This window comes from Pseudorca crassidens, chromosome 10 (assembly GCF_039906515.1).
Source record: "Pseudorca crassidens isolate mPseCra1 chromosome 10, mPseCra1.hap1, whole genome shotgun sequence".
NCBI classification, from domain to species: Eukaryota; Metazoa; Chordata; class Mammalia; order Artiodactyla; family Delphinidae; genus Pseudorca; species Pseudorca crassidens.
In genome coordinates, this window is record NC_090305.1 from 16196780 (window position 1) to 16221924 (window position 25145).

The 25145-nt window shown below is 38.7% G+C and overlaps 1 protein-coding gene across 5 annotated transcripts in view; it reads left to right on the top strand.

Moving 5' to 3' along the window:
- Positions 1 to 25145, top strand: part of CDKAL1 (CDK5 regulatory subunit associated protein 1 like 1) — a 650929-nt gene that overhangs the window by 192365 nt on the left and 433419 nt on the right. For all 5 annotated transcript variants that reach the window (XM_067752107.1, XM_067752108.1, XM_067752105.1 and 2 more), the window contains one exon: positions 21983 to 22103. In XM_067752107.1, coding sequence (XP_067608208.1) covers positions 21983 to 22103 — 121 coding nt within the window. The remainder of the gene's footprint in view (positions 1 to 21982; positions 22104 to 25145) is intronic.

Here is a 25145-nt window from a genome sequence, read left to right on the forward strand (position 1 = left end):
AAGAACCAGCTTTTAGTTTATTGATCTTTGCTATTGTTTCCTTCATTTCTTTTTCATTTATTTCTGATCTGATCTTTATGACTTCTTTCCTTCTGCTAACTTTGGGGTGTTTTTGTTTCTTCTTTTTCTTTTCTTATTTTTTGCTTTAGGTGTAAGGTTAGGTTGTTTATTTGAGCTGTATCTTATTTCGTAAGGTAGGATTGTATTGCTATAAATTCCCTCTTAGAACCGCTTTTGCTGCATCCCATAGGTTTTGGGTCATCGTGTTTTCATTGTCATTTGTTTCCAGGTAGTTTTTGATTTCCTCTTTGATTTCTTCAGTGATCTCTTGGTTATTAAGTAGTGTGTTCTTTAGCCTCCATGTGTTTGTATTTTTTACAGATTTTTTTCCTGTAATTGATATCTAGTCTCATAGCGTTGTGGTCGGAAAAGATAGTTGATACGATTTCAACTTTCTTAAATTTACCAAGGCTTGATTTGTGACCCAAGATATGATCTTACTGGAGAATGTTCCATGAGCACTTGAGAAGAAAGTGTATTCTGTTGTTTTTGGGTGGAATGTCCTATAAATATCAATTAAGTCCATCTTGTTTAATGTATCATTTAAAGCTTCTGTTTCATTAATTATTTTCATTTTGGATGATCTGTCCATTGGTGAAAGTGGGGTGTTAATAAAGGCCCCTACTATGATTGTGTTACTGTTGTTTTCCCTTTTATGGCTGTTAGCATTTGCCTTATGTATTGAGGTGCTCCTGTTAGGTGCATAAATATTTACAGTTGTTATATCTTCTTCTCGGATTGATCCCTTGATCATTATGTAGTGTCCTTTGTCTCCTGTAATAGTTTTTGCTTTAAGGTCTATTTTGTCTGATATGAGAATTGCTACTCCAGCTTTCTTTTGATTTCCATTTGCATGCAATATCTTTTTCCATCCCCTCACTTTCATTCTTTATGTGTCCCTAGGTCTGAAGTGAGTCTCTTGTAGACAGCATATATACAGATCTTGTTTTTGTATCCATTCAGCCAGTCTGTGTCTTTTGGTTGGAGTATTTAATCTATTTACATTTAAGATAATTATCGATAGGTATGTTCCTATGACCATTTTCTTAATTGTTTTGGGTTTGTTATTGTAGGTCTTTTACTTCTCTTGTGTTTCCTGCCTAGAGAAGTTCCTTTACCATTTGTTGTAGAGCTGGTTTGATGGTCCTGAATTCTCTTAGCTTTTGCTTGTCTGTAAAGCTTTTAATTTCTCCGTCATATCTGAATGAGAACCTTGCTGGGTAGAGTAATCTTGGTTGTAGGTTTTTCATCACTTTAAATATGTCCTGCCACTGCCTTGTGGCTTGCATAGTTTCTGCTGAAAGATCAGCTGTTAACCTTATGAGGATTCCCTTGTGTGTTATTATGGGACTCTCTGTGCTTCCTGGACTTGATTAATTATTTCCTTTCCCATATTAGGGAAGTTTTCAACTATAATCTCTTCAAATATTTTCTCAGTCCCTTTCTCTTTCTCTTCTTCTTCTGGGACCCCTATAATTCAAATGTTGGTGCGTTTAATGTTGTCCCAGAGGTCTCTGAGACTGTCCTCAGTTCTTTTCATTCTTTTTTCTTTATTCGGCTCTGCAGTAGTTATTTCCACTATTTTATCTTCCAGGTCACTTATCTGTTCTTTTGCCTCAGTTATTCTGCTATTGATCCCTTCTAGAGAATTTTTAATTTAACTTATTGTGTTGTTCATCACTGTTTGTTTGCTCTTTAGTTCTTCTAGGTCCTTGTTAAACGTTTCTTGTATTTTCTTCATTCTATTTCCAAGATTTTGGATCATCTTTACTATCATTATATCTTTTTCAGGGAGACTGCCTATTTCCTCTTCATTTGTTAGATCTGGTGGGTTTTTACCTTGCTCCTTCATCTGCTGTGTGTTTCTCTGTCTTCTCATTTTGCTTAACTTACTGTGTTTGGGGTCTCCTTTTCGCAGACTGCAGGTTCATAGTTCCCCTTGTTTTTGCTGTCTGTCCCCAGTGGCTAAGGTTGGCTCAGTGGGTTGTGTAGGCTTCCTGGTGCAGGGGACTAGTGCCTGTGTTGTGGTGGCTGAGGCTGCATCTTGTCTTTCTGGTGGGCAGATCCACATCTGTTGGTGTGTTTTGGGGTGTCTGTGGTCTTATGATGGTTTTAGGCAGCCTCTGTTCTAATGGGTGAGGTTGTGTTCCTGTCTTGCTAGTTGTTTGGCATAGCATGTCCGGCAGTGTAGCTTGCTGGTCATTGAGTGGAGCTGGGTCTTGGCATTGAGATGGAGATCTCTGGGACATCTTTGCCGTTTGATATTACATGGAGCTGGGAGGTCTCCTGTGGACCAGTGTCCTGAACTTGGCTCTCCCACCTTAGAAGCACAGCCCTGACGCCTGCCTGGAGCACCAAGAGCCTGATATCCACACAGCTCAGAATAAAAGGGAGAAAGAAAGGAAGAAGATAAAATAAAACAAAGTTATTAAAATAAAAAATAATTATTAATTTTTAAGTAGTTAAAAAAAGAGAGCAGCCAAACCCAAAAACAAATCCACCAATCATTACAGGTGCTAAAAATTATACTAAAAAAAAAAAAAAAAGTAAAACGGACAGACAGAACCCTAGGAAAGATGGTAAAAGCAAAGCTACACAGAGAAAATCACACACAGAAGCATACACATACACACTCACAAAAAGAGAAAAAGAGAAAAAAATATATATATTGTTGCCCCCAAAGTCCACCTCCTCAATTTGGGATAATTCGTTGTCTATTCAGGTATTCCACACATGCAGGGTACATCTAGTTGATCGTGGAGATTTAATCCGCTGCTTCTGGGGCTGCTGGGAGAGATTTCCCTTTCTCTTCTTTGTTCGCACAGCTCCTGGGGCTCAGCTTTGGATTTGGCCCCGCCTCTGCGTGTAGGTCGCCGCAGGGCGTCTGTTCTTAGCTCAGACAGGACGGGGTTAATGGAGCCGCTGATTCAGGGGCTCTGGTTCACTCAGGCCGGGGTTGGGGGGGGAGGGGCACGGTGTGCGGGGCGAGCCTGCGGTGGCAGAGGCCGGTGGGACGTTGCAGCAGCCTGAGGCGCCGTGTGTTCTCCCGCGGAAGTTGTCCCTGGGTCACGGGACCCTGGCAGTGGCGGGCTGCACAGGCTCCCCAGAAGGGGGTGTGGATAGTGACCTGTGCTCGCACACAGGCTTCTTGGTGGTGGCAGCAGCGGCCTTAGCGTCTCATGCCCATCCCTGGGGTCCACGCTGATAGCCACGGCTCGCGCCCGTCTCTGGGTCTCCTTTAAGCGGTGCTCTGAATCCCCTCTCCTGGCGCCCCAGGAAACAACGAGGCAAGAAAAAGTCTCTTGCCTCTTTGGCAAGTCCAGACTCTTCCCTGGACTCCCTCCCCGCTAGCCGTGGCACACTAACCCTCTGCAGGCTGTGTTCACGCCGCCAACCCCAGTCCTCTCCCTGCGCTCCGACTGAAGCCTGAGCCTCAGCTTACAGTCCCGCCCGCCCCGGCGGGTGAGCAGACAAGCCTCTCGGGCTGGTGAGTGCTGGTCGACACCGATCCTCTGTGCGGGAACCTCTCCACTTAGCCCTCCGCACCCCTGTGGCTGCGCTCTCCTCTGCGGCTCCGAAGCTTCCCCCTTGCCACCCCCACCCCCCACCCCGTCTCTGCCAGTGAAGGGACTTCCTAGTGTGTGGAAACTTTTCCTCCTTCACAGCTCCCTCCCAGTTGTGCAGGTCCTGTCCCTATTCTTTGTCTCTGTTTTTTCTTTTGCCCTACCCAGGTACGTGGGGAATTTCTTGCCTTTTGGGAGGTCTGAGGTCTTCTGCCAGCGTTCAGTAGGTGTTCTGTAGGAGTTGTTCCACATGTAGATGTATTTCTGATGTATTTGTGGGGAGGAAGGTGATCTCCACGTCTTACTCTTCCGCCATCGTGAAGCTCCTCCTACATTTCTTTCTTTAAAAAATACTCATATGCACCTTAGTCTTGCTTTACATGGTCATTAAAGCCCCCCCCCCTTAGTTTTTGGTATAAAAGCTTTGAAGGACATATAAATCTGGGTATTTGTTCTGATATATATATATGAAATCCTCTAAACAAAAAACATCTTTAAAAAAGTTCTTGTCTTTGGGAAAGGTAGTCAAACCAGATATCTTAAGATAAATGATTGCAAATAAATGTTGTGTATTGAAAATAGAAAAATGTTTTTACTGTTAAGTCATATTTCTTCTCTAGTCAGTCTCTAATAAAGGAGGCCTCAGTTGTTTTAATATATTTGCTGGTATTTCGTTTAGTCTGATTTCAGTTGCCTCCAGTGTTGGTAATTGAAGGCTTTTCCAGTATGGTACAATCTGCAAGTTTAATTGATTTTCCATTTCCCCTACCTTCTCAGTAATTGATGTGATCTTGGATTAGGCTGACCTAAATTCCCAGGGTGCTTCACCAAACAGCTCTTTCTTATTTAACACATTGCTATTAATCTTCACTCTGTCAGAATTGTACTTTGCATTTGATACTAATTTAGAATATAAACTTTTTGTAAATTGAGACTGTAAGGCGGAACTATCTCAAGTGTGGTTTTATCAGTGTTAATGACTTAGTAACTTCTCTTTCGATGTCCGGTGGAGATTTACTTGAAGATGTTTCTAAACTTAATGAGTAAGTGAACTGAGCTTCGGTATATAGCATGGTACATCTGGGATAGTATTGAACCACAAAAGCACATCTCCTTTTTCAGTATTTGCTTTTCAATAAAATAATTTTCTTTTTCTTTTTTTTTTTTAACATCTTTATTGGAGTATAATTGTTTCACAGTGGTGTATTAGTTTCTGCTTTATAACAAAGTGAATCAGCTGTACATGTACATATATCCCCATATCTCCTTCCTCTGCAGTCTCCCTCCCACCCTCCCTATCTCAAGTGAATAAACTGGCAACATAGAGTAATTTGATGGCTCAGATGTAACTAGACAGGAAATTTAAATCTGATTTTCTCTTTTTCTTGAAAATTTTGATAATTAGAAGTATTTAATAGTTCATTACTTTTTATTGTCCTAAAGCACAGAGCTGATTTCCCTGTGCTATGTGGCTGCTTCTCACTAGCTATCTATTTTACATTTGGTAGTGTATCCATGCCACTCTGTCACTTCGTCCCAGCTTACCCTTCCCCCTCCCCATGTCCTAAAGTCCATTCTCTATGTCTTTGTCTTTATTCCTGTCCTGCCCCTAGGTTCTTCAGAACCATTTTTTTGGTTTGTTTTTTAGATTCCATATATATGTGTTAGCATACGGTATTTGTTTTTCTCTTTCCGACTTACTTCACTCTATATGACAGACTCTAGGTCCATCCACCTCACTACAAATAATGCAATTTCGTTTCTTTTTATGGCTGAGTAATATTCCATTGTATATATATGCCACATCTTTATCCATTCATCTGTCGATGGACACTTAGGTTGCTTCCATGTCCTGGCTATTGTAAAGGGTGCTGCAATGAACATTGTGGTACATGACTCTTTTTGAATTATGGTTTTCTCAGATTATATGCCCAGTAGTGGGATTGCTGGGTTTTATGATAGTTCTATTTTTAGTTTTTAAAGGAACCTCCATACTGTTCTCCATAGTGGCTGTATCAATTTACATTCCCACCAACAGAGCAAGAGGGTTCCCTTTTCTCCACACCCTCGCCAGCATTTATTGTTTGTAGATTTTTTGATGATGGCCATTCTGACTGGTGTGAGGTGATACCTCACTGTAGTTTTGATTTGCATTTCTCTAATGATTAGTGATGTTGAAATATGCTTTGAATGGATACTCTTACGCATCATCACATTATGTAATCTCTTATGTAGTTACTATAGTCTGAATATAGTAGAAAAAGTTGTGCATTGGCTTTACATGTTGGGAACACTTCCCAGTCTCACTGGTGTAATTAGATAGGTGATAACTTCTGCCTTCTAATAACTAAAGGTGCCAGAAATTTATTGCTGTTATTTAGTTTTGTTTTTTTTTCTCATGAGCCTGTTTGTTTTAAGTTTATGTTCTGTGTTAATATGTGGTTACAGGTTGGTAAACATTGCATTTTGCCACCTTCTTAGATGTGTCAGTTCATGTCCCTTTCAGTCTTCTTTCCCTTCTCTCTCCTGCTTTGTTTCCCTCAAATAACCAGTCCTCTAACTTTACTTATTTATCCTCTGTGTTTCTTATATGTTCTAGAATGAACTTATTTTTATTCACTGTATCTCTTTTACGTAACATTTTTTCAAATCATAATAATTTTAGAAGTAAGACCAGGCAAATGTCTTTATGTCCCAAGCAGCAAAGTTCTACCATAAGACTGTAAGTTGATTTTTCACATCACTTTCTTTTATAATAGCTAGTTTGGAATAATGGCTGGCAAGGACTGTTTATTGGAGAAACCACCAATGTCTTGTCTGTATTTCTCTAACTTTATAAGTTAAATTATCGGTCCTGTTTCTAGCCACAGAAACACTAAGCAGTCCCAGAATTATTTATCTCCAAAATCGCCAATAGATGCTCTGTAAAGAGTCTTCTTTAAACATTGGAAGTAGTCATGTTTATTTTATTTTTTAAAATAAAAGTAGTTAAGTAACTTTAATTTGTCAAATATTTTTCTGCCTTTAAAACTTTTAAAACTCAAATAAATGCATAAATGTGTCCCCCAGGTGAATTCTGCTGTGCTGGCTTCAGGCTTGTTTTATATGTTTTGGTTTGTCTTAAAGTTAATTACACTGCTTTTGTGTGTTCATCACTTATATTTCCCTTTCTGTTCGAAGATGCATTATCTTATGGTTTGCAACCAGCTTTTATTAATAATGGAATTTATTGATATGAAGACTTGGGTATTTCATTAACTTTGACTTCTTCATTCCAGAGTGCAAGTGGGGAGGGTGCATAGTGTTGAATAGTTTGTTAGGTTGATGATCGTGTTAGAGTTTGCACGTAACGCTGTTATAATGGTTCACTGGATTTGATTGTTCAAAACAAGGAGAGGAAATTACTTTAAGTTTGAACTTCTCAGGCTTCCCATGACCCAACCCTTGTGTTAGTGGTCCCACTGATCTGTCTGGTAAAGTAGCCCCATCCTTCCTTGTTTAAATATTAACAGGGACTTGGCTGCTGTGAAAATTGCACTTACCTGTTACCTCTTTGCAAAGCTTGATTCTGCCTTGGCAGATTCCATGAAGGTGAGACTGCAAGTATTGTTGAATTCTCTAAAAATGCGTTACTGTAGTCTAGAGTTTTGTGAGAACTGTTCATGTTAAAACAGTTTATAAAGTTTGAACATTTATCATGTCTGTGTATTAATAATTTTCATTGCAGGTATTTGGTATTCTCAGATATAACAATTTCTGAGTCCCACAGTTCTAATTTCTATTTATTCTAATAGGATTTATTTAGTAAACAATGACAAGTAGATCAGTTAATCCTGTTTTGAGGCTCTCATAGAAAACATTAAAATTAATATAATAAAAAACCTTTAATGTACTTAAGTTCTTCCTTTGTTGTAACTACCTTTGTAGAGAATTGGAACGCGGTGCACTGCCTTTATACTCTGCGTGCATATGTGTGGTTTACTGCATGTCTGGAGAAGCGTTAGTCTTCATTTAAAGAATCTACTATTTTTGTTTAGTAAAATATAATGAGAATAGTTGGGATGATAAACTTAGAGAAAATAATCCTAGCAGATTTATTATGTTTTTTAAATAGAGGGTGAAATTGTAGGTTGATTGTGGTATTTTCTGTTGCAGTTTGACTGTTCTTTAACACAATAGTAAATTGTATTGTATTGGTAATTCTTCTTTGGTACTTTGTAGCTGGGTTCTGTAAAAATAGAAATACAAAGTAGAAACCAGGTGATGTTAGAGGTGCAGTATCTAAAACTCCAGTAGCAAAATATACATAAAAATTATGACATTTTTGAAAATTTTATTAAAAAACAAATATTGATATTTTATTGCCAGTAAAATCATATAACACAAACAAGTGAAAAAACTGGCAACATAGGGCTTCCCTGGTGGCGCAGTGGTTGAGAGTCCACCTGCCAATGCAGGGGACGCGGGTCCGTGCCCGGGTCCGGGAGGATCCCGCATGCCGCTGAGCGGCTGGGCCCGTGAGTCATGGCCGCTGAGCCTGCGCGTCGGAGCCTGTGCTCTGCAACCGGAGAGGCCACAACAGTGAGAGGCCCCCGTACCGAAAAAAACCAAAAACAAAAGCAAAACCCAAAAAAACTGGCAACATAGAGTAATTTGATGGCTCAGATGTAACTAGACAGGAAATTTAAATCTGATTTTCTCATTTTCTTGAAAATTATGTGAATTAGAAGAATTTATTTAATGAGACTAGTTGTAGGGTGTCTTTTATTAGGTGATACCATTGACCTTTCCTTAGAAAACCTCGTATTGTTAGCACTTGGTATAGAGAAAGAATGCTCAGTTGATACAGTTTTGTATCTAATGTTTGGAGATGCACATCTTTTCTTTTAAAAGTTCATTCCATAACACTCTACAAAGCACACAGCATATGTGTAGCAGTTACTTCTGAGACTGAGAGAATAAACACTAATTTCACTTACTTATTAGTTTGGGGGTAGGGGGACTCATCTGCAGAATCTCCAGTTAGGATATCAACTATGGATGGATTTTTAAGGAGAAGTTTATCAGTACTACCGTTATAACAAGGCATACATTTTATTGAGTAATAAATAGTAACTGAAATGTCTTTGTGAAAGATGGTTTCTAAGACATTAAATCTTTAGCGTAACTCTGAAAATTCAAGTGCCCCATTTCTTTAAGCTGCCCTGAAGTCTGGTGCTGTGATGGGCTAGAATCATGGGTTGAGGATGTGAAGGGTTATGTTGAATTACTTGGTCTGCCGCTAACAGCGTCGTGTTTAACAACCCACGCAACCTGGTTGTTCTCAGTTTCCTGGGCTGTAAATTGTATGACATGGAAGGTCCCTTCAGCTCTGACTGACATTCTAGGAGTGTTGGAGTCTGTAATATAAAACTGAGTTTCAGAGCCTGTCATTAGAATGAGACATTGACATTTTGGACAGTGATCTCTAGCAAAAGTTATTGTAATGTGACTAGCTTTTTCTTGCATCCTAATCTCCACATGCCAGAGTTTGCTTTTTCTTTCCCCATACCTTCTTACTTACAAAATGAATTTGAAGGCATTTGTGGCAGACATACCATGCATTTTTCTTTTGTATGTATTTGTATTCTCCAGTGAAGAGGGTCTTCAGTAAAGCACAGTTCCCTGACTCCTTTGCCTTTACTCTATTCCGTGGTAATGCCATCCTAGGTGGTGACAAGTGGTGTACTTGGAGTTTTGTGCTTCTCTAAAGCAACTTTCATTTCTACCCTGGGGCATATTTATTTTTGGGACTTTGAGGCAGGCAGTTTTCATCTTGGTGACTGGGATTGCTGGGGGGAAAAAAGTAATTTGAGAGGATTTAATGCAAGGTGTGAACATTACCTGCAGCAGTGATTCTCAAGGGTGTTTGCTTGGAGAGGGACCCTTAGCCAGAGTGGAAAGATGGCAGGGTGGCTTACCTGAACCTGGGGAAGCTGGGGCCTTGGAGGTTCTGCCATGTGGCCCTTCACCTAGATTCATTTGCCATGTGAGCCACTGTCACAGTGGTAAGCATCCTATCACTCAGATGTCCTGGGGTGGGAAAACAGACATGGCTCTCTGGCATCTATGCTTAGACTTACCCAGGGTCAGGTGCCCTACTTATGCCTTCTTTCTCTTCCCTCATATTCAAGAACTTGTATCGGAATGCAGTCAGTGATTTGAGAGGGATGACCTTGAATCTACTTTGATTTATATATTTAAAATATTAAATCATTCGCAAATCTGATTATCATTATCAATGCAATTATTTGTGACCTATTTCCTAGTTCTCCAGAGGTTTAAAAATAAATGGGATCTGACTTTATTTTACAGTGATTGAAAGTTTTAAAAATCTCCTTGCCTTCTTGCTTTTGAGAAACGTCATTAGCATTATAGGTCTTGATAAGATTACAGTTGCATTAATTATAGTAGCAACTGTAATTACCTTCTGTCTGGCTCTTTGTAGCTTACCCTTTCGTATACATTAATTCATTTGTACTCCACAGGAACCCTGGCATTACTGATTATATAGCAAGGCCTCAGTGTACTATAATTTGAAACCTATTCCTCTAATCTCAAGTTCTTTAGGTTCTGTTAAGCTGCTTACCTTGAATGGAGGGAAGTGAGAAAGTGAGACCCATTTATTGTTATCTCCATCCCTCCTGCCTATTGACTAAGGTCACGGCTCAACCATTTCTAGTTCCCTTTCATATTCTCACTTACACGTTTTGTTCCTTCATGTTTCTTGTTTCCTCTTTGATTTCTTTTTCCCTTTCCTGCTTCTCAGTTTTACTTGCCATTTTATTTTGTGGCAACATAAAAACTTTTTTTTAAGGAGTTAATAAAGATTTGCTATATTTTTTAAAAAAAAATCTGAAAAGAATATTTTAGTCTTACCTTGCTATAAGGGTGCTTAATTTAGGAAATGAGTGAGTAAACGTATTCCTTAACTGTAAGCAAACAATAAAGAAGCTAATCAAACCAGTAAAAACCTAAAGAGATTCTGCAGAGAGAACTCTCTTGGGTGTGTTTTTTAAAGGTAATTTTGGAAGGTTTTAAGGTAAGACACAGTTTATACTGTTTTTACTGTCAAATGATTAAGTCAAGAAAGTCCTTCCATGTTTTTTAAGGCTATGGCCTATGTTCTAAATTCTAGTTTTGTATTTAGGCCAGATAAGTATTGAAGCTGTAATCTGAAGGATTTTGATGTAGATAACTTTCAGTCTTTAACATTTCACAACCAACATTAATTTTAAATTCTTGAATTAAGGTTGGTTTGTTTGTTTTTCAGTGTTCAATACTGAGGTTTTGAATTAACCTTTAAAAATAATGTTTGGCCAGTCTTTTGATTAGAACTAAGAATGCATATCTCAAACCCACATAATTCCTATCTCATAAACTATGTTTAGAGGCATTTAATTTTTGAAGGTGGGGTTTTTCACAGTGGAGCTCCTTTATGCCAAGTCTTAATAAATCTTTTCAGTGAATTCTGGTTTTAGCGATAGGCTGGTTTAAGAAGCAGAAGATGAGCAGACAGGATTTGTAGCAAAGATCTGTGCTGGCTGTGTTAGCAGTGTTGTGTCCGGATGTACTGGGAAATCTATGTAGTTGTGTATGTAACTTGTTTCTGGCCTGCTCAGCCTCCCACACTACAGTGTCATTTCTCCTCGAAGCCTTTCCTGGTCTTTTTTTAGGAGAGTTGACCACTCTCTCATGGTGATCTACTGTCCTTAAAAACACTGATCAGACCATGTCTGACATTTCATTCCAGTTATTTGTTTACAAGTTGTTTTCCTCAAGACTGTAAGTCCCTTTAGGGCAGAAGTCATTGTGATGACTCAGGACAGAATAGGTTTTTTTTTGGCGGGGGGGTTGGGTTTGGGGAGTCTTTATGTTGTATCTAAATATTGATAAAATAATATTTCAAACCTACTTCATTTTTTACTCATCTGTAGCATTTTGGAACTTCTGTTTCGGTTATGCCTGTGCATTAGTGTATTGTGTTGTGATGTAAAATGTCCATCCTCTTTGTTTTCCGTACGTTTCTACACTTATTTCACTGTCTTCATTTCTCCAGACGGGCATTGGTAATGCCAGTCACAAGGGGTTGAGGACTAAGATTGTGAATTTAAAGCCAACAAGTAAGTGCCGGATGCCCCTTCCCTGACTTCCCCCCTTTAGGTTGCCTTTATACTGCCTCCCACCGCTCCTCGGTGACACTTTATAAGGGTTTGAAGAGTTGCAGGAAGAGCTTGACATTTTCCTTCATGATCGGATGTGGGGATCTGAGCTAAGTGTGGCTTACAGGTTCCTTATTCTTGTATAGTGTTGTTCTCTCTCTCTCTCTCTTTTTTTTTTTTTAGGAGCTTGAATGCCATCTGTTATTAGGTCTGTTATCTCTGCTTTCATCACCTGGTGCAGTAATTTGGGGAATATGGGTTTGAGCATGAGCAGTGATTAAGTTTTTGCATTGCTGCCATGGATGCTTTACTTACTGAAACGGAAGTACTGAGTAGCTTTATGCCATAAACATTAAAGCTGGGGAGGGGGAAGGGGAAGCTGGGACAAAGTGAGAGAGTGGTGTGGACATATATACACTACCAAAGGTAAAATAGATAGCTAGTGGGAAGCAGCTGCATAGCACAGGGAGATCAGCTCGGTGCTTTGTGTCCACCTAGAGGGGTGGGATAGGGAGGGTGGGAGGGAGATGCAAGAGGGAGGGGATATGGGGATATATGTATACGTATGGCTGATTCACTTTGTTATATAGCAGAAACTGACACACCATTGTAAAGCAATTATACTCCAATAAAGATGTTAAAAAAAACACCCCAGGGCTCCCCTGGTGGTGCAGTGGTTGAGAGTCCGCCTGCCTATACAGGGGACATGGGTTTGTGCCCCGGTTTGGGAAGATCCCACATGCTGCGGAGCGGCTGGGCCCGTGAGCCACGGCCACTGAGCCTGTGCGTCCGGAGCCTGTGCTCCGCAACGGGAGAGGCCACAGCAGTGAGAGGCCCACGTACCACAAACAAAACAAAACAAACAAAAAAAACACCCCAAAACATTAAAGCCTTGGAGCTACTAGAATTCAGGAGATGTGTGGTGACCTAAATGGGAAGGTAATCCAAAAAAGGGGATATATGTATACGTATAGCAGATTCACTTCGCTGTATGGTAAAAACTAACGCAGCATTGTAAAGCAACTATACTTCAACACAAATTTTAAAAATAAAAAAGTAAATAAATAGAGTGTGGGGAAAAAAGAAAAGAAATATATAGAATTCAGGGGAGCCTACTGTAGCAAGACAGCCAACCACCTGAGTTCTTTTAAGGGTCAGTACTGAGGTGGAGTTAACTGATGTGCGAGTGCTTTGACTTGTGAGTATTTTGATGTACACTTGATTTAGATTGTGAAAAGTAAGTTGGCACCGTATAAATCTCCCACTGTCATAAAAGGTATATCTGCTTGCAAAAGATGTAATTAATTCATAAAATTAAATGCTTCTGGTAGTTTGCCTCCAGAAGGTATTTCCATTACTATAAGAAGACATCTTGCTTATGTGGATTATTTATTTTTTATATTCTTTGTCCAGTATGATGACTTGAAAATAGTTGTCATTAGTTGTACCAACAGTGCTGTACGAATGGAAGAAAAAGTTGCCTTAGAATTCTCCATTCCAACATGTTTTCATCTTTACATCTTCCACAGTTCTGAATCATACATAAATTTCACATCATTATAATTATAGTGTAGCTACTTTTTTGTGCAAGAAGAGTTTTGATATTAAATAACCCTCAAACTTTGAGGGGATTTAAACTTTGTGTTCTGTCCTTATCTTAGCTTCCTCTCCAACCCAAAACTCTGGAAATGCATGCTGGTAACATCAGGACCTTAGTAGAGGCTCTCTTTGCTTATACTTTGATTCACGCTTTGAATTCTGTCTTTTTGGACAGTTGATTCTTACCATTCTTCTCTTATTTTAATGTTTTTTTCTAGGTGTCATCGTTCTAGTTAACATTTAAATTCTTAGTAATTGCTGAAATCTTAGTAGCTAAAATTGGCGCTTGAATTGTAATGATCTTGTGTTTTGAGTCAATTCTAGCATTTCGGGTAAAATTTTCCAACCCAGACTAGCTGCTTCTTTCACTTAACCCAACATCTTTGTTTCACTTTGCTTTCTTCTTTTAAAATGAGAATATTTCAGGAGAGTTACTTAGTGTGACCATTAGAGGATGCTTGCTTTCTTGGGAGGAGCTGACATATGAGGAATGACATTGAACGGAGCAGAGACAAACTTGGGCTAAATTTTTGTTTTTCTGTGTAATTAAGTAGTTAAAAAGCCTTTGGAGGCCATGCTGAGTAACAGCTCCAAGCATTTTGTAGAAAAACAGTAAACTGAGCTTTCCTTTCTAATATTCTTAAACAATATTCAAATTGATGGGGCTCTCTTAAGTGAGAATTGATGTCTGTAGTGCATTTACTCATTTTTTTGTTTTTGTTTTTGTTTGTATATCTACCAGTCTTCTCTTACCCTCTGCCCCAGCATTGGGTTGGGTTTGCTTTTATTAGGAAGCTTTCCAGCAGGACGACCCAGAGCTTAGGGTTCAGATAGGTCTTCAGAATGTCTGTTAATAGGACTGAATTTGTGTGAAGTGAGAGCAGTTAGTATAAGAGATGACAGCAACTTGGCATGAGGCCTCTCTGGTGGTAGTGGAGGTGGGTGGTAACATATTAAGGAAACAGTGAATGGCCTTTAAAATTAGGTGAGAAGAATGAAGTATTGAAGGAAAGTCTGGCTGTTTATAGAGGCTTTAGAAGAAAAAGAAATTAAAGGAAAAAGAAATAAACAATTGGAGTCCAAGTTGCCAGATTATTGGTGCTTCTATAATGTGTAATGATATTCTAAGGCTAACTTGTACAAATGACTTTAGCTTTGAGAACCAGAGGGGGAACGATTGCTTTGTATGTAGAAACATAATTTAATTAATAAATACGTATTTTGTAGGTAGTCCTGTTTCTATCAGTGTGTGTGTGTGTGCGCGCATATGTGTTTACATATATGCTTATATTACAGGGGTGGGTACTTTTCTGCTTTTGAATGACCATTATAATTGGCTTCTTGACATGTTGACAGACAGGGCTTTCTAGTATGTATGGGTGGGATGTTTTTCCTCAGCTCTAATAATGTTCAGTGCAGTTAGCACTGTGGGATTTGGGAAAGATTATTTGCTCATGAAGATCCATAAACCACACTGAATATTGATTCAACGAGTATAGCCATTATTGTACAAAATATGCCTTTTTTCGTGTAGGTTTTTCAGTGTTATGAATTCACAGGTGTGCATATAATAGTGAATTATATAAAACAAACTAGCTTTTGGTTCAATACTTTGTAATATATAATAATTTTAGCTAAAAAAATAGTTTAGTAACATTCTTTACTGGATTAGATCAAATGTAAAAACGAGCACAGAATCAGGGTTTTGTAGTTGATTTATAAATAACTGCTGAAAGCCTCGGGCTTAAAATTAAATTTGGTTTAACAGGACTGAATTTTATGTGACACTTGTAAGTAACAACTTAGAGAGATGTTTATTAAAGATGGTTAATAAGCCCACTGAGACATATTTGACCATTATTTAGAGGAGATGAAATGTGAATTTACATTGAAAATGGGAAAGATAAAATCTTGGAAATAGAACATTTGAGTATGTCCCATTCTACATATAAGGCAGTCTTCGTTTTTCATCCTTGGATTAAAATTGCATATTTCTATTTTAATAACTTACATCTTTATCCCTGTCTCCTCAGTGGTCTCATGTTATTATCAGTTTATCTGGTCACACTGAGCATCATTGTTCCCATCTGTTCCTATTAATACGTCCTCCTTTAATTTCTTATTACGTGTGATTGAAATGATGTAAAAACCAATATTTTCACTCTCCTTTTCTTTCAAACTCTGTTGTCCTGATTTCTTTTCTTCCTCTCCTTCTCTTCAGTCTAGCCACAAAGGGTGATGAAATCCGCAGTAGTCACAAAATAAATTGGTACTCATTGAGCAGTGTTCTTTTTCTTTCACAGTGCTAGGCATCAGTGACTAATCAGAAGGGATTGTATAGAGAAGCAGTGTGTGAGTGTCTAATGGTGGTCCTTACGGCTTGGTCCCTTCATAAGTATAGCATGTTCATTTTCAGTATAAATTTGCTCCAAAAGTTTCCTTTTTACCTTTCACATTTTTATTCCTTCAGCATGTTTCCCTGTTCCTGAGTCCTTGTTTCCTTTCCTTTTCGTCCCACAGATACACCTTCTTTAAGACATCTCCTTCAGTTTTATTATTTATTCTGTCAAATTTCAGTTTGTTTTAGAGGGTAATAATATTGATAACTGCACATATAATGGGTATTGATTTGTAGTATATGTTTTTATTCTGTGGTCTATAGATTTAAGGAGTTACTTTGAAATAGCAATTCTGTTTGCAAAAGGATTTTTTAAAAAGATGGTATAACAAGTATAAAAGTTCTATTCTGCTAGTCTGTTTTTTTAAAAAATAATCATTATGTGGTTGAATTTCCTTTCTTTCATCTTTGACCAGATATAATGAGGGACTTTTATGTTATTTCCTACTTTGTTTTTAGTGTGGTATATTTTTCAATTAAAGAAAAAAACAGACTGTTGCTAGGTCTGCCACTCTTTAATGAATCATTGGATTGGAAAATAACTCATTATATCATCAGGCAGGATATGTTCCTTTATTTGCATGTAGATAGTTGGAGATGAATAATTTATCAAATGTTATTAGTACAGGCTCATATTGCTGAAGTCTCAGCAGGATATAATGAAATTTGTCTCAGGCTAGTATGAAAATAGCATGCCTTTGCGTAGTCATTATTGAACTTTTGGCATCTCTCAGAGAACTATTATGTTATCATGCCAATCTTGCTCACCTCTTCATTAACTGGACTTGTGATTGAAGAGTTCAACTTATCTTGAAAATCTGTGAAATCTGGTATGCCAAATGCTTGAGTCTAACTGTGTTTCTCCATCAGAGCAAGAATTTTCAGAATGAATGAAGTACTTAATGTTTCTTATTAAAGCGATTAGTACAAAAAAGGCCATGACTGATGGTTTTATTACTTCTGGTCCTGAAAAGCTGTCTGTACAGGAGATGTTTAAGCAGTATATCTTTCTGAAATGAGGGGTGATGAAACATACATATAATTGCTTAGAATCTTATATCTGTACTAATTACGTATTTGAAGTTATTTTAAATAATTGCTTTTAAAAAGTGGGCTCTGATTAGCTTGTGGCACGACTGTGTGAGAAGGTCAACAGATCTCCCCACAAGCAACAACAAAGCTGGACACATGGTCAGAAACAAGCCATTCTTGCTTTCTGGAAAGTGAGTAAAAGCAGTCAGCAAATGAGAAGTGTTTATTTGTGCAAACAACTGAGCTTTGGGTAAGAACAGTGTGAGTCTGTGGTGTTTGTGCCTGGTGCTCCTGCCGTTTTCCTTCCTCAGCTCTGTGGGCAAGGTTGTTCAACCAGGGCAGGGCAGGCTGTAAAAACCAGCAGCTTCACTGCTGCTCCCAAGAAGGCTCAGTTGACTTGGAGGACTGTTTGGGAAAGTGAAGGTGTTTATGGCGCGTGACGGGGGGCGGGGGGTTAGGAGATGGGGTGTCTCTGGCTCTACACACCTGAAGTTGTAGGCCTGTTTGGCAGGAGTGGTAGACAGACAGACTAGCCATGGATTTAGTAGAGACTTCTGGGAGGTGAGACAGAGAGAGGATGCTTGATGAGTCTTCGCAAACTGTAAATTGATTGGACGTTGTGCACAGGCACAACAGGGAGCAGAGTGGGCCCAAGCTGCCTACACTTATCTGTTGGCTGGAGCTTGTATGCACATCGTGAGAAGGTGGGAGAGGACCCAAGAAAGCCCAGGAGAAAGTAAAAGGTGGGGCAGGCTTGAAAATGGCCCTAAGTTTGAATGCTCTCGTCTCATACACAGATCAATCAGCACATCGTTAGGAATCTTACTGGTTTAAGGTGTTTGACCATATACGTGACCAGTCCTTGACTTAGCTTTGCTATGCAGATACAGAATTGACTGCTGGGAAGTGACGCTTTGGAGGGAAGAAAGCCAAAAAAGCTAAGAAAGGAGATTAATGACCATTCATTGTGGAGACATAAACTTCATAGACTACACTTTGGGTGATTAATGTGAATTGAGAGTTGCTACAATATATTAGCTAAAATTTCTAGTATTTAACAAAATATTATGATACATACAAAGAAACCACGTATAACCACGTTCAAGCGGGAAAAAAGCAGTCAGTATCGACTGTCGTTGAGCGGCCAGAAGTGTTGGATTTAGCAAAGACTTGAAAGAACTAAGTGAAACCATGTGAAAAGCATTTAAGAAAAGGATGATGACGGTGACTTGAGTACAGAATCACAAAATGATAGGAATTATAAAAGAGAACCAATAGGAAATCTGGAGTTGAAAAGTACAGTAGCTGAAATGAAAACATTCATTAGAGGGGCTCAACTGCAGATTTGAGATGGCCGAAGAAAAAAATCTGTGGATAGACCAAGGGAAATGATCTGATTTGGATAGAAGAAAAGAGGAAAAATGAAAAGGGCCTCAGGGACCATTGGGACAACATCTGGCACACCAAAAAATGTGTCATGGGAATCACAAAAGAAAAGGATACAGTGAAAAACAGCAACAGCAACAACAGTAGTTTTAAACCGTACTGGATGAAAACTTCGCAAATTTTATGAAAACCATTACTTTCAGATCCAAAAAGCTAAATGAATTCCATGTAGAGAAGTCCCAGATATCCATACCTATACACATCGTAGTCATTGTAGAAAGAGAGGGAAAATCTTGGCAGCATAAGAGAAAAATGACATACTGTGTACCAGAGAACAACAAGATTAATAGTCGACTTCTCACCAGAAGCACTAGAGGTCAAAGACAGTGGAGTGATATATTCAGTGCTCAAGGAACAAAACTGTCAACTAAGAATTCTGTTGATATATCCAGCAAAAGTATCCTTCACAAATGAAGCAAAATAAAGACATTTCCAAATAAAAAATTTTTTGCTAGCAGACTTGATTTACAAGAAATACTGAAGACAATTTTTCAGGCAGAAAGTGGTACCAAATGGAAATCCCCAGGAGGAAATGAAGAGTGCTGGAAGTGGTAATTATGTGGGTAAATATATAGTACTTTATAAATATATTTTTTTCACATTTTTCTTTAAAAAACATACAACTGTATAAAACAACAATTGTAGCACTGTATTTTAGGGTTTATACAACTGTATATGTTAATATGTGTGATGGCAGTGGCACAAAGGAGAAAGAAGGAAAAGAAATGATTCTGGGACAATTGACTATCCATGTGCAAAAATAAACTTAGACCTTTATTATACACAAAAAGTAACACAGTGTATCCTAGACCTAATTATAAGAGTGAAAATGATAAAACTTGTGGAAGAACGAAATTGAGCTATTTGTAATGAGGTGGATAGACCTAGAGTCTGTCATACAGAGTGAAGTAAGTCAGAAAGAAAAAGACAAATACCGTATGCTAACACACACATATGGAATTTAAGAAGAAAAAAAAAATGTCATGAAGAACCTAGGGGTAAGACAGGAATAAAGACGCAGACCTACTGGAGAACGGACTTGAGGATATGGGGAGGGGGAAGGGTGAGCTGTGACAGGGCGAGAGAGAGTCATGGACATATACACACTAACAAACGTAAGGTAGATAGCGAGTGGGAAGCAGCCGCATAGCACAGGGATATTGGCTCGGTGCTTTGTGACAGCCTGGAGGGGTGGGATAGGGAGGGTGGGAGGGAGGGAGACGCAAGAGGGAAGACATATGGGAACATATGTATATGTATAACTGATTCACTTTGTTATAAAGCAGAAACTAACACACCATTGTAAAGCAATTATACCCCAATAAAGATGTTAAAAAAAAAAAAAACTTGTGGAAGAAAATGTAGGAGAAATCTTTGTGCTCTTGGGCTAGGCAGAGATATGACACCCAGAGCATGAGCTGTAAAATAAAATATTGATAAGTTGAACTTCATTATATTAAAAAAAACTTTAATTTTCAAAAGATGCCATTATGAAAGTGAAACTATAAGCCACAGACTGAGAGAAAATATTTAAAAATTATATATCTCAGAAAGGTCATATAACCAGAATATGAAAAGAATTCTTATAATTCAATAAGACAAATGCTATAACTAAAATATTGACAAAATACTGGAATAGACATTTATATTAGTGAGGGTTCTTCAGAGAAAGAGAACCAATAGGGGTGTGTGTGTGTGTGTGTGTGTGTGTGTGTATCATGAGATGTATTATAAGGTATTGGCTCCCACCATTAAGGAGGCTGAAAATTCCCAGTGTCTGTAGTCGGCAAGGTGAAGACTGTAGAGAGCTGATGTGTAGTTCCAGTCCAGGTCCAAAGGTCTGAGAATCAGGAGAGTTGTTGGTGTAAGTTACAGCTGGCAACTGGGCAGGTGCGAGACCCAAGAAGAGCTGATATTTCAGTCTTGAGTCTGAAGGCTGGAAAAGACCAGTTACTCAGCTCAGTAGTCAGACAGGAGGAGTTAGTTCCCTCTTACTCAGCATTTTTGTTCTATTCAGGTCTTTGATTAATTGGATAATGCCCACCAGTGTTAGAGAGAGCAGTGTGCCTTCCTCAGTCTACTGATTGAAATGTCAGTCTCATCCAGAAACACCCTCACAGACACACCCAAAATAATGTTTGGCTAAATGTCTGGGCACCCTGTGGCCCAGGCAAGTTGACGCATAAAAATTAACCATGACAACATTTTACCAAATGGGAATACAATTGGCTAATCACACGAAAAGGTGCTCAATATTGTTAGTCATTATGGAATGCGTATTATTCATTCAAAGCACAATAATATACCACTGCATGCTCACTAGAATAGCTGTTGTCAGAAGTTACAGTATGAGTGAGGTCTTGGTGATATGGAGAAACTCAAACCCTCATACATTGCTGGTGGGATATAAAATGGGAGCACTTCTTTGGAACAGTTATTTCTTATAAAAGTGAATATAAATTTATGATATAACCCACAATTCTTTTCCTAGGAATCTATCTAAGAGAGGTGAACACATATGTCCGCATGAAGATCTGTATTCAGATATTCATAGAAGCATTATTATAAAAGGTGTTAATTGGGAACAGTCCAAGTGTTCATCAGCTGGTTGATAGATTAGCAAAATGTAATATATTTGGTATGGGAGCATGGATAGACTATAAATAAGCTTGAGAGAGTTTTGGGGGTGATGGAAATGTTCTAAAAATGGGTTGTGATGATTGTACAACTGTATAAGTTTATTTAAAATCATTGAATTGTGTACTTACAATGGGTGAGTTTTACAGGATGTACTTCAGTAAAGTTATAAAAAATAATATGTATATAGAGAAAGTGATAAATATGGAAAATAATATTTAGTGAATATCAAGGAGATGGGAATTATTCTATTCTTCCAACTTTTCTGTAACTACAATTAATTCAACATTTTAATGGGTCTTAGAAGTGTTCTGATTCTTTTGTAACGTTTTAAAAAAAATAAGTTTAAAAGCTTTTGTTTGTTCTTAAAAAATCCAACCCTAGAGTGTCTTTTTTTTTTTTGCGGTACGCGGGCCTCTCACTGTTGTGGTGTCTCCTGTTGCGGAGCACAGGCTCTGGACGCGCAGGCTCAGCGGCCATGGCTCACAGGCCCAGCTGCTCCGCGGCATGTGGGATCTTCCCGGACCAGGACACGAACCCGTGTCCCCTGCATCGGCAGGCGGACTCTCAACCACTGCGCCACCAAGCGAAGCCGCCCTAGAGTGTCATTTTATCTCAACTTTTTAATTCTTTACTTCTTTGATTTACAGTTTGCTTTGAGCAGATGATCTGCTTTTGCACTTGGCCTGCAGGGCCAGTGCCCAAGTGAACCCTTCCTGCTTCATATATTTACATATCTGGTCTATGTTAGGGGCCATTCGTACCTGTGGAATGACACTCTGAGGATATTTTTATTTCTCTCATCTGTGCAGTATTAATGTGCAGATATTCTAAGCAAAGCACTTTTGACTGTAGGACTTGAACACCGCTGCCTTTCCCTTTGGTAGTATTTCTTAGGTTCAGTGATCATATCTTCTCCGGGTTGTTTTTATTTGTTTTCATAAAAGAAAAAGTTAAATGCAAATATTAACACATTTGTTGAAAGCAGTAAATTAAAGTGAAGTTGTATGACTCATGCTAACGTGTTTTCTATGCTTTATTTGAAGGTCACTCTGTGAGACTGCTGGGTCAGAAAAAGGATAATGGAAAACGGTTGGGGGGAGCACGACTGGATTTGCCAAAGATTAGGAAGAATCCACTGATAGAAATCATTTCCATCAACACTGGGTAAGCTTTTCTGTAACTCATAAAATATTTAATATACTCCATGAATTTTCCTGGCTATATGACACAGAAAAGTAGTTGAACATTTCCTTGGGAAAGAAAAATCAAAAATGAATTTTTAAAAAAATCAGACATGAGTATCGTTCCCTCTAAGATGTTCCCTGTATGCAGTTGCACTTATATATGCAGCAAGTGTTTTTTTCTTTGATTAACATTACTCTAACTTCTTTTTGGTAATAAACGTGGATTTTGTTTTCCAGCTCTGCCCTTGGTTAAAATCTTTTCAAGAAGAGTATTACTTCTCCTTCTTTTTTTTTTTTTTTTTTGCGGTACGTGGGCCACTCTTGTGGCCTCTCGTTGCGGAGCACAGGCTCCGGACGCACAGGCTTAGTGGCCATGGCTCACGGGCCCAGCTGCTCCGCGGCATTGTGGGATCTTCCCCGACCGGGGCACGAACCCGCGTCCCCCGCATCGGCAGGCGGACTCCCAACCACTGCGCCGCCAGGGAAGCCCAAGAAGAGTATTTCATTCTGTGAAATGGTTAATACACCCATCATCTTTGACTGTTTTTTTCCATAGCATTATAGTAAATATTGCCCAAGATCCTAACCATATTTTGATTATTAACTATCTGAAATGAATATTTTTAAATGTTACTTTTATGAGCCTTAAACTGAAGATAAACATCGTGACTGAATATGAAGTACTCTTTAATTGCCATGTTGGTCTGAAGTTCTGCCTGATTATAACTGCTGGTATAATCAGTCATACTTGGTTTTATTTGCGTTTGTTGAATTTGGTTCTTTTAAATAGTGACTCCATTTGAGAAAGTTACTTATTTCCCACTTTATATTATCATAGTCTGGTAATAAATTTAAATTCAAACCTCATGAAAGTCCCTCCATTCATGTAGCTGCCTCACATTTCCCACAGATTTAAGCCTTCTGCTCCTTTTAAATTTTAATCTTCCTTCTCTCTTTTTAAAAATTGTCCTCCTTCTGCCCTTTGCTTTCTTCATGATCTTTCCCACTGAGAACGGGTGAACTTATCTTTCCTGCCCCAGCATCTTTCTACCTCTCTCCAAGCCAGTGCTGTCCTTTCCTCCTGCACTGTTGCAGCTGTGTTGTCACTGGTTGTCTTTTCTCTTGCCTTATCATCCACCTCTGGTTCATCCTCCCCACTGCTGCCAAAGACCGGGGACTGTTGAAGAAGACATTTGGCTTTTCCCTAAAAGCCCTTGGGCACTTTCAGTTTACTTTGTGAACTTGTCCAGGACCAGTGTCTGGCCTTCAGTGTGGAAGATTCATAAACCTGGACTCATCAAGCTCAGAGACTACTAGCGACTAAGTCAGAATTTAACAGTCAGAAGCGTAGCTGTCGCATTGACCGGAGAATCTGATATATCCTCTGGAGCCTGAGCCAAGTTATGGGTGTAAGGCTGTTTGCTGTTGCCTCTGTCTCAGTCACTCTTCACCTTCCTTCACATCCTGCATTGCTGCTGCTGTTGTTTTTGACGCCTGAATTCAAATTCCTATTAAAATTTCAGCATACCTACATTTCCTTTCCTCCATATTTGCCTTATTTTCCTTTGTAACATTTCTGGGTATTGAAATAGACATATGTCCATCTATGTTGTAATTGTCTCCCCTCACTGGCATGTAATAAGCTCCATGAAGGTAGGGAATTGACTTTCTTTTTTATCATTGTATCCTTAGTACACAGAAGTATGTACACAGTAGGGATTTATGTTCACTTATGAATGTTCACTTATGAATGTTCACTTATGAATGAATAATTGAGTTCTATAATTAGAAAGTTGAATGGGATCATGTTAATTTCTTGTTGCAGTACAAATTGCCTTGCTACTTGCTCCGTAATACTTGGAGTTTGGCTAAGTGTACTTTCTCCTAAACAATGTCTTTAGAGGGGCAAAGTCTAAATGTTTCTGATAGTCTCATTTTTTAAAAAAAACACAGGACTGATCAACTCCTTTTTGACTGGCACATTCCTTTAAGTATGTTATTATTTTAGGGTTTGTCAAACCCTTTTGTATTAGAATCTGTTATCTTAGGATCAAGGTGACTTTGTAGCTACTTGTGACCTGCTGAGTGTCGATTTTAACTGTTTGTTTTCAAAGATACTTTATATTTTTAGTCTCCGTACTTCTCCATTCTGTCACTCCCCACCTCACACTCCAGTATTCAGTCTCACTGAACTACTTGACATTCTCAGCCTCAAGGTCCTTCTCTCTCTCGACTCCAGGCCTGTCTGTGTGCTGTAAGGATCCCCTGGCGTGTCTTACCATTTCTCCACTTACTCGCGGGTAATCTTGCGGTACGCACTTGTGTGCCCCTTTCTTTGGGTGGCTGCTTGTTCCTCCCCTCCTGACCAGGCTAAATACCTCCATCTTTCCGTTGTGCGTCTACAACATTCCCTGTTTACCTTGATTGTGGCACTTCTCAGGATGCATAGTTTATATCTTCTACTTAGTTATGAGCTTCGTGAGTTCAGAAGGTATTTCAGTCATCACTGTTATTATCTCTGACTTCAGGGTCCAGGACAAAGTGAGCACTCAATAAATGCTGCATCAGTGTTGTATTTTCAAGCCACTACTAATTTATTTTGCCGTGTATTTTTCAAAATTTCCCTTAGGTAGCCATTTTAAATAGCATTAAGTTAAAATTTTTCATATATTTATAATTTGAATTTTTCTTCTCTTGGATTTAGTGTTTCTTATAATGAGGCTATAGACTTTTTTAAAGCTCACTGGGTATTTCCTTTCACGTTCTCATCCTCTCACATCTCTCATATTACAGTATAGAATTGCCTCTTAGTAAATAAATTAGCAAACATTCTTTTGCTGTTGAGAGCATTAATCTGTGCTGTCACTCGTTGCGATAAGAGTCTCTGAACTTCTCTGACGACTAATCATTTTCCTGAATCTGTTGGAGCCTTATCACTTGTTCTCGGATGAAAGTCTCTCCATGAGTGTTTGTCGACAGTATCACTCTTAACATCTTTACCTTGAATTTTATTTTTTTTTAC